Genomic DNA, 10434 nt, shown 5'->3' with positions numbered 1-10434 from the left:
AAAAAAAATGATATTGATTCTATCACATTGAATATTTTTTTCTTTAAAAAAAATATGTGTCCTCATACTTAATCCCTTACACACTTCCTTAATGAATAATTCCCCGCTTAAAAGATGTCAATAAACACTAAAAACTAAAACAAAAGATAATTTTTTGATAATAGACCGCTATAAGAAAAAAATTTGAAAATCAATGTAAAATTCTATTGAAATCAAAAGAGAGAAAAAAAAATTGTATCATTCCTACTACACAAATATAAATAAACTAAATAAACCAAAATAAAAAATATTTTTTATTAAAAGAAGAAAAAAGGAAGTTCACTGTAAATCATATACGAAATCCAGAAGAATAAAAGAATATTTAAATTATAATAAAATAACATTTTGAACTAACATTCAGTTAAATTTAATGATTTGTAAAGTAATAAAATTAGGATGTAATAATTGAGTGATAGCGGTGAGGTGAGATGGATTTAAATATTGTATCTAACATCACATCATATATTCAAATCTTCTTAGTAATGGTGTGGGAGGTTGGGTGGTGGTTAGTTTGTTCGTTAGTTTTAATTGTTTGCATTTTTTAAAAGCGATCTAGTAAAAAATAAATCCACTATGGTAAAAAAAACCTAAAAGCACTTTTTAACACAGTCATACAAAGTATATATATAATTTTAAGCTGGTTGAACACATGGAAAAAGTCATAATTAATATATCAGTGAAACTCTAAACAATATTAAAACATATAAAACACAATTAACTAAAATGTTTATTGGAGGATTTCAATTCGCTTTGGATGGGTTTGATTTTGCAAATACCAACTGAAATCTGATCCAAACAAATAAAAAGTGTAGTTTTTTCAACGTTTTTTATTTATTTTTTAATCAGTTTGTATAAGTAATTTTTTGAGTCTGTAAGTTCAAATTACCTTGAATCGTTCCATGCTGTCACTAATTTCCATCACGCCTCTGTCGGTGCTACAATGCCTTGGCGAATCCAGCCTGCCACCAAACCTCACTGTGCTTTCACGTTTCACTTATTACTACCTTCCTACAATAACTTCTATTATAGTAATAGCATACCAAAATTAACGCCATAAATAAATATTGTTCATAACAAGGAAGCTATATTCTTTTTTCAAAAACAAACACAAATGTCATTTGAACGCGATTATTTTTTTCAATTCAACGTATATTCTTCACAATAGCACCCAAATGCAATAGTGCAAACTAACTTGTAAGTGTTTTTTCATCAGTGGACCTTTTAACTATCTTCAATCCAAAGTTTAACTATTCTTCAAACAAAAAAAAAACGGAAAATTACAGCTGCTTCAGTGTTTTTGCTCGCAATGGATATTACAAACAGACGAAAGGGCATTTTTTTAAAATATGCCCAAGAAATTACAAGAAGCATTTGCTTCAAATCAGAAATAACTTAGTGACCAAAGAAACTGAAACAATGAAGAAGGGAACAAAAAAAATGTAAAAAAAAAAATAGTACAGGTGGAAATCCACTATTGAATTGGTGTGTGACTACCGCTTCTGCTTCATCTTTGCTTTGATTAAGAAAAAAAAAGAATCGTCATAAATCTCAAATGTACACAATCATACTAAAGTTATTGTCCATCAGGAAGCACAGTAGAAACCCAATCAGAAGCTGCCACTTGAATATCAGATTCAATATGAGGAGAAAGAGACAGCGGAGTCACTGCAACCTGTTCATGCAGATCAGGTGCAATAATCAGTTAGGACGGGGGGAAATCGGTGGCCCCCGAAGATACCAGCATAGTGGCATGCACCCATAAGAAAAATAAGTACACTAAATAAAAGAAACTAATGTTAATTGAAAAGGCAATAATTTTATTGCTCCAACTTACATATCCATTTTCAAGTGCTCTGTAATCAAGATCTTCGTCCTCTTCTTCCTGCTTATTGTCCAAAAACTGAAGATACAAGAAGTATAGCTAAGTTCTCTTCTACGAACAATTCAGAAACATTTAATTGGAATACATATATTTATAAATATAAACAAGTGCAAGGGATTAGAAACCCGAATCACGTCACCAAACTCGAGGGGATGTCACAAGAAATATGTAGTGAATGAACCCGTGATTAAAATAGACCTATTAAGATTACACGCGACACAAAAACATTTTTTATGATAATCTCCTCTACATACTGCTATCTTCAAAATCATAATCATGACACAAACGTATTAGCTAAAATATAAACAGGATTTTTGCAGGGTGATAGAAAAAAATGTAACAAAAGAGTTGTTTTTTCCTCCTATTTACCTCTAGTCTGAAGTACTTCTTCACCCTGTTGGGATCAGATTTTCCTGCAGCTCCAGTTGATTCAACAACCTCCAAATTCTTTTTTTGTGTAGCCATTCGACGAGCTGCACCCTGAGGTTGATAAATGAGCAAGATTGGAGAACCATCATTATTAGAATAGAAGCATTAAAATCACTTCGGACTACCGAGAACACAAAGGCATGATATAATAAGTATGTAGGACACCTACAGCTGCAGAAGCATCTCGACCAAGCTGTGCAAACTGAAGACCAAGGCCACCTTGATTGGCCATGAAATGACCGGGTGGGTAGCGGCTGGTGGAAACCGCTAGCCAGTTCAGAGTGGATCTCCACATACTTTGCTTGGTCAATTTGAAGCCCTATCAAAAGAATTATTACATTGCATCCATGTAAACAAAAAGAAAGATATAACTATGTAACACTTCAAATCATTAGAATCTAATCAGCCAACAATATTATCATATGCTCACTAAACTTTGCACAACATATAGCCCAAGAGCTCGCATTTGCATAAAGGAGCAAAACATTTTAAAAAATTGAGCACTGTATCATAAAATTTGCTTACCTTGTTACTCAGAGGAGATGTTGGAATTTCTATATTCAAAAAACAGCTTTTGGGAAAAGTTCCCTGCTCAACATCCTTAATAGCCGCATTTACTAATGGTAAACAGACTGATACAGCATCCTTGAAGTCGTTTTCTTGGCTTTCATCCTTCTTCCTACAACCAGACACGATATCAATTCATAATGCCCAGCACAAAAGCACCAAATGTAAAGAATCATGAAATTACCAATTTAACGATATCGATAACGCCGGTACACCACACAACAACGCCTCCCTAGCTCCAGCAACAACCCCTGAGTAGAACCTGGGAATTTTTAAAGCACGAGATAAACACGAGTCCATACAAAAAAAGACTTTAAAGTTCCTAGATCGTGTACAAACCTAGATCTACATGTTCATCTCTAACCATAAAATGCACAACTTACATGTGATGGCCACAGTTTGATCCCCGGTTAATCCCACTGACAACCTGAAAATTCAAACCACATCGTCATCAACAAATCCTCAGTCCTCATTACGATAACAATCAATCACACGCATAACTGATAATCTCCAGTGACACGATACAAACACTAACCAGCATAGGCTTTGACCACGAAAACAAGGCTCCAGATAACGCCAACGAAACACAATCCACGGGAGTTCCTGAATTATACAAACAATTAAATTCTGTAATTAATATCCGCATCGATATTCTTCTTCTTATTCTTCTTCTTCTTCTTCTTCTTCTTCTTCTTCTTCTTCTTCTTCTTCTTCTTCTTATTATTATTATTATTATTATTATTTATCATTATTATTATTATTATTGTTGTTATTACAAGCCAGGAAGCCGCAAATAGATAATACCAGAAATCTCAAAGGCGGTGGCGCCACTGATTTTGGAAGAAGCGGCTTCAACGGTTTCTCGGAGGGTTACGGAATGCGCCGAAGCCGATTTGTCCCTACGCAACAGTTCGATGAACTAACAAATTACAAAGAGAGGACAAGAAAATGTGGTGGAAAACTGCATTCAATTGACGTTACAGACTTACGATTGAGGAACGCAGACGTGGACATTGTAGAGGCCTTGCTGAACGAGAGCTTGGACGAGGTGCGTGAGGCCAGGCGAATCGACGCCATCGGTGTTGGTGACCAACACAATAGGCTTGGACTCGTCGAATTCAACAGGCTCCAAGGTCTCGGTGGTCTGCTCCTGCTCCGCATTGGAGTTCGAATTGGAATCGCCTTTGCGGCTGTGAAGCACTTCTTGCAGATTGGAGACAAGTCCCGGGGGCATCATCTTGCAACGACGTCGTTGCTAACGGATTCGGTCGCAGAGAAAAAGAAGATTGAAAAAGAAAAACCCTAACGAGGAAGAAGAAGATGAAGAAGGAGGAAAAGAGGAGGAGAAAAAGGTGGAACAATAAAGCGCTGAAAATGAAGAAAGAAAAGTGATTGATAAATGATGAATAATATAAGAGCGCTTCTAACGCCCTTTAAAATAAGAGAAGAGAGTAATGAAACAGCTTCCTTCATTCCTTTCCCTATGGAATTGGCCATTCTTTAACTCTAGATTTTCAATTTCAATTATAGATTATTATTAGTTATTTATTAATGTCTCTCTTTTTTTTCTTTTCTTTTGTTTTTTCCCATCTTCTAATCTTGCTTCCGTCGATAAATTCAAACTTGAATAATTACATTCACAAAAAATCAATTTCATGACGTCAATCTTCTACTTTAATAATGCAAACTTGTGTGGATAAACTAAGGTCTCAACCAATCAACACCTTCAAATTTTCCATTTTCAACTATTTCTCTCATCAAACAAATACAACAAGGGAAAGATAAAAGTGAAAAATAATGTAAACCCTAAACCCTAAATATATCACTCGTCGTCTTAGATACTCTTTGTCTTTTTGAAATTTATTACTCGTTGTCTTAGATACTTGTTGTCTTAGATGGTGATTGAAGACTTGTTCTGATATAATTAATGTAATTCGTTTAGGAGTCAAGATCAATGGTAATTTATATAATCTTTCTTTCTTCAATCTATCAATGCGTTTTTTAAGGATAAAACTGTAAAGAAACTTTAAAATGAATAATACCTCAGATATGGTGATTCTATAACGATTGAAACAAATTTTATTTTTTTTACTTTTTATTTTTTTATACTAGGTCAAAAAAAAAAAAGTAAAACATGTTTTATCCAACCCTTTGGAAATGAGATGAGAATATTATAAAAAAAAACAAAAAAAAAATGAGTATAGTGAATAAGGTGCAAGGCATTTAGACAGAGGTTGATGTCGTGTAGCCAACAATCACTGTAATGATAGGAAAGATGCAACCAAATTTTTTAATTAGTGCTTATCCGATTTGAATCGAAATATCTTAATCTTTTTTGTTTTGGTGCTAACACTTTGTTTAGCAACTAAGGACACAAAAAGTATGAGCATTATTATTAGATCCAATTGCTCAGAGAATAATAAATATTCTTCATGGTATGCTTGAATTGGCCTTCTTTGGACGTGTAGATCATGTCAGATTGATAGGATCACAGATATGTTTAAAAAATACTTTCAAAATATGTTAACAATGAATCCTTTGACAGGGTTTATTTCTTTAAAAAAATTAATAAAATAAACAAAGTTTTTTGAAGAGTTCAAATGGGGATATTGTAATTTGAAGAGTTCAAGTGGGAATATTGTGATTTGAAGTTGCAATATACTTAAGAGTAAATACAAGTTTAGTTTTAGCCTTGAAGATCAATGCTAAAAGTTGTTACATTGAAGGAAGAATTACCAAGTTAAATAATAGTTACATAAAGGACAATTAGACATGTTGCAGAGATAATTTAATCACTGTCACATGGTGTTGTCTGCAGTGCAGTGCAGTGCTCCATGTATGAGCTATCTCTGATCCTTCTGTTTCCAAGTTCTGCTTCTCAAAGAAGACACAAGGGCCCTGTTCTTAGTCTCCTGAAATTAAAAACACCAATTTGGTTTTGAAAAGGAGACATTTGAGAAACAACAAACAATGGCATGGGTCAAAACTCACCTTTGTTGCAATCATATATTTCAGACCACAACCTCGGTCAAACTAGTAGCGTCAATCGAACCGATATGTAAATAGCATCATGGATTGAACCGATTTTATTTACATGAATGGAATCGATTTTACATATTTTACATATTAACATGATCGTCTACGGATATTAATATTATATCTGCATAAATTAAAAAATCTAGAATAAGTAATAAGTTATAAGATTCAATAAAAAAAAAACATACGAGAACTTTCAGTATATAACAATGAATACACCAGAAGAGAAGACATTAACATACCAGTTAAGAGGACATTTATTCTTGACCACACTGAGTATTATAGATCTCCGAAACCATTGTTTAGAATACATTCATTTACTCAAACATTCATAAATGATGTGAAATATACTAAGAACAACGTTCTCTACATCTATTAGAATTTTCATTGTTCTTACATGCAATTATACTCATTCATCCCTATAGTTATTCCATGAAAAGGAAAGTTGATGAGCACTTTTTGGAAAAGCTATTTGCTAACATACACTTTTACTTTCCTCGAATCCATGTTATTACATTAAAAAAAATCATTAAATCAAGCAATGTTATTTTGGTTCATTAAATCACAAAATGTTGATTTTGGTTCTTATAAACGGTAAGAGATTTAAAAATAAATTCGATTTAAATTGTAAGAGATTTAAAATAATTCAATTATTATTATTTAGTGATAACATAAATATAAATATGTTGGGTCACGTATTATTCAAAAGTGGCTGGTAACATGATATGTTTTTATATATATTATTCATGAACAATGAATGATTAAAACTAAATTGTATAAGGACTTAAAACATACTTCATAAACTAAAGTTGTTTTTGTTAGACATTATTCATAAAAAAAAAAAAAGTACTGATAGTAAGTTTGTATTGATTTACTTAAATCAGATAAACTGCAGTAATTCTTAAATATTAACATAAAAACTCTTGAATATTGAAGAACAGCTTTTTTTTTTAATTAAAGATGAAGAAGATGTTTTGGAAATAGTTTTTAAATGTATGTTAGAGGTAGGAAACTGACAGGAGGGTGTAATTAGAATTAAGAAGGTGCAAAAAAATTCCAGTACTATAACCCATTTGCTTCTATAAGTTGGCCCAATGGTTATTATTTTGACATTGATTTAAACAAACTTAGGAAAGTGAGAGTGAAATCATTCCCTGTTTCTCTCTACTCCTTCTTCTCCCCAAAGGGAAATTAAAAAACCCTAAAATATGTTATGACATGAACACACAGTAGATGTAGCAGGTTTATTGATTTAGGGTTTAATGTGTATGCAGTAATGGTGATGGGTGAATGATTCAATTCAACAATGTAAATGCATCCTTCTGGGAACAGAACAACAATTTTCACCCTCCATTGCCATCATTTCTTCTACGTCCATTAACACACTTTCAACTATTTTGGACAATTATCCTTAACAAAATCAAATCAAATCTAATTAAAATGAAGATGTTCCACCTCAATGTTCTTATAACAGTCAAAACCTTTTCAGCTTAGTGTTCTTATAACAATAAAAATCTTTCGGACCTCATATTTTCATACTCAACTTATATTTATTATTTTATTCTTTATTTTTTTTATAAATATAAAAAAAATTATGATTTTTTTTATGAATGGGAAATATCTCATCTTGTAATCTTCTTTATCTATATGTTTTCGATCTTTATGTTGATGGGTCTAAGTAATCAGCATGTGACGAGATACGTGTACAAGGATTTCACATTTAAATCAGAGTTTGATATTATGTGTTTATAGGTAATAAATGTTATTAAATGTGTAGTTTGATCTAGATATGATCAACTTATTTATAGAATAGAGTTGGATCTTCGAGGTGTTGAGTCTGATTATCATAAATATCATAGTTGTTTTCTTATTAATTTGACATGTTGGTTAATTAAGTATCTTCAATTTAGCAGTAAAGTAAATGTTTTTTCAGTAAACCGAAGAGTGTTTAGTCATATGAGTGGAACATCCTAAATTTAAGTGCGATCACAATTATCTGAGTTCATAAAGTATAATATTATTTTTAAAAATAGGTTGTCAACCGAGAAATTAAGTGTTAAATCATTTCTTAAATATTTTATATTTTTGTAAATAAATTCTTATATTTTAATTACATATTTCATATTCATATTTTACTTTTAACTATCTCTAAAATTACAATAAAATTATACAAATATTAAAAGTATCTCCACACCATTTAAAAGCAAAACATATTAGATTAGAGTGTTTCTCTCCCAAAAAAGTAAGTAAATAAAAAACATAAAAATTAAAAACTAAAATATAGTTCTTTCACGATATCAATATTATTTTTTAACTAAACTGATATGGAAAAAAAACATAAAACCACGTAACATTAATCTTAAAATATAGACGTAGGAGAAGGTGAGAGAAGAATAATGAAGCACAACCCTTGTTGACCTTGTTCTTCTTTGCCCCCTTTAAACGTTTAATTGACTTTGTCTAAAATTGACGATCAATTCCAACAATTACGCACCTTTCTATTTATAAACTCACAAAATTAATAAGTTATATATTTTAGAAAATTTAAACATCAATTCATCAATTTGAATTTACGACCAAAATTAAATTTAATATTTTCCCTTTTTTATTCTTGAAAGTATAAAATATTTTAGACACAAAAATCTTTTAGAATCAATTAAGTTAGACTTAAAGTCTATCTCTTAGTATGATATCAGTCATTTAGAAGTTTGTTATACTTATTATGTTAGTCATTGTTTTTTTTTATCAACAATAAAATTAAATAAATAGGAACTACTTTAGATATGATCTAATCCATTTACAAAATCGCATAAAAACAAATAATTTTTCCTTCGAGAATCTTGCCACTAAGTTTCTCCTAGAATAAATACAGTCTGACTAACCTAAATAAATCACTTATTTATAATTGAATACACAGACATCAGATGATCCGGAACCCAGACAGAAAAGAAAAAACAAGTAGAATAAGATATTTTATAGGTTACCCAAAACCAGATTTTTAGTTGAATCATGAAAAAGATTTCAGAATACTCAATCATATTAGTCATCATACCATTCTACTATCAGATCATCCATAAATATATAATTTCACAGTTAGAAATAAAGTTTACACCTTAGTATATTAAGTGTTAAATTTGATATATTTAGTTTTTAATAAAAAAATTGTTGCGTATTAAATGAGTTGGATATGTAGTCTGTTTATCAAGCAATCAAAAAATCTTTATATAAAATATAAAGGAAAAGCACAAACTTTCATGGCGTGTAAAGGAAAACGACCTGAATTGGAAAAAAAAAAACCTAATCCATTTTAAGGAAAAACGATGATAAATAAGTGTGAAAGGAATAATTGGCAAAGAAAAAACCAATTTATAAACTCTGCGGATTCTTTAATTTTTTTTTTAATTTTGCTGGCTCAGTTAAATATTTATTTATCATTAAGATAAGTATATATATATATATATATATTAAATCAATAAAATTATGTTGTTAATATAATGGGAGATGAGTAAAACTTCATCGACTTACAAAAGCCAAAAGGTGTTTTCAACTTTTGGAGGTGGGAAGAGTAAAAATTCACAATAAATTATGCTCAATGATATTTCATTTTAACTTTATTCTCATTTGCAATGATATATGAATTGCGAGATAAAAAGTACTTTTTAAGTTATTCATTATAATTTGAAATTTTAGATTTAATATTTTTGAAGTATGAATTAAAATATGAATTAGGATTTAAAACATAATGTGTCATTTTTTTATTTGCAATTTTTTATTTTACCTTTTTAAAATTAGTATATAAAAAATGATTTGCAATTAATGATTTAAATAAAATAAATTTCAATTTTTAAATATTTTTCATATAATTTCTAACTTTCTAAAATAAATAATCCATGATTATTCATCTTTCAATTCTAATTTATGCTTATTTTTATTAAACTTTAACTAAATGTATTTTGGTAATTTATTATTTCAATCAATTTAATTTTTTTATTCCTTCACATTAATTAAATAAAGTACAAATCTTCCACTCATTTTTCTTATTTTTCTACTGTCTCCCTCAATCAAAACAAATATCTCTCAATCAAAACAAATATCTGTTCTCCCTCTCATCTTCTTTCTTTCGTTTACTTTTCATTCATTCTTCCCCAATAAAAGGAAAGAGTATTATTATTATTATTAGCGAAAATACAAGCCAAAAATGGTCTTTGTGTCCATATTTTTTAATTCGAAAAATTATTTCATAAAACATTTTTTTTTCTATTTCTTTCTTTATGCTTCCTTTTTTATTACTAAAGAAAATCATTAAGTAAAAATCAATTTGAAGACAAAACAATAATTAGTTATTATAGTGACTAAATTAAGCACCATTTTAGAAACTAAATAAAATTTAATTTCTAAATTAGTTTCTATTGTTGTTAAATAATTTCTAAATTGATATCTAATTAGCTATCAAGGTTTTAACTACCAATTATTTAGATTCT

At 29.9% G+C, this 10434-nt stretch overlaps 1 protein-coding gene across 1 annotated transcript; it reads right to left on the bottom strand.

The window, feature by feature from the left end:
* Positions 1-1265: 1265 nt before the first annotated feature.
* Positions 1266-4439, bottom strand: LOC137835830 (Survival protein SurE-like phosphatase/nucleotidase). Its single transcript, XM_068644540.2, has 10 exons — positions 3907-4439; positions 3722-3816; positions 3453-3520; positions 3301-3344; positions 3102-3179; positions 2876-3029; positions 2520-2669; positions 2291-2401; positions 1874-1939; positions 1266-1711 (listed from the first exon to the last, which is right to left on the bottom strand). Exons 1-10 carry the CDS (start codon positions 4152-4154, stop codon positions 1613-1615), a joined length of 1113 nt encoding a protein of 370 aa, XP_068500641.2. The 5' UTR covers positions 4155-4439; the 3' UTR covers positions 1266-1612.
* Between the last annotated feature and the right edge of the window lie 5995 nt (positions 4440-10434).

Source organism: Phaseolus vulgaris, chromosome 5 (assembly GCF_051622355.1).
Source record: "Phaseolus vulgaris cultivar YP4 chromosome 5, ASM5162235v1, whole genome shotgun sequence".
Taxonomy (NCBI): Eukaryota; Viridiplantae; Streptophyta; class Magnoliopsida; order Fabales; family Fabaceae; genus Phaseolus; species Phaseolus vulgaris.
Note: the sequence above shows the minus strand (reverse complement) of the source record. Positions and strands in the feature narration are given on the sequence as shown.

Bases quoted from the DNA above. Each gene is read 5' to 3' on its own strand.
- LOC137835830 (XM_068644540.2), bottom strand. From the start codon at position 4,154: ATGATGCCCCCGGGACTTGTCTCCAATCTGCAAGAAGTGCTTCACAGC. The intron at 3,345-3,452 runs GTTAGTGTTTGT...TTGAATTTTCAG, and splicing joins CGTGGTCAAAGCCTATGCTG to GTTGTCAGTGGGATTAACCG. The intron at 3,030-3,101 runs GTAATTTCATGA...GTCTGGTTGTAG, and splicing joins TTATCGATATCGTTAAATTG to GAAGAAGGATGAAAGCCAAG.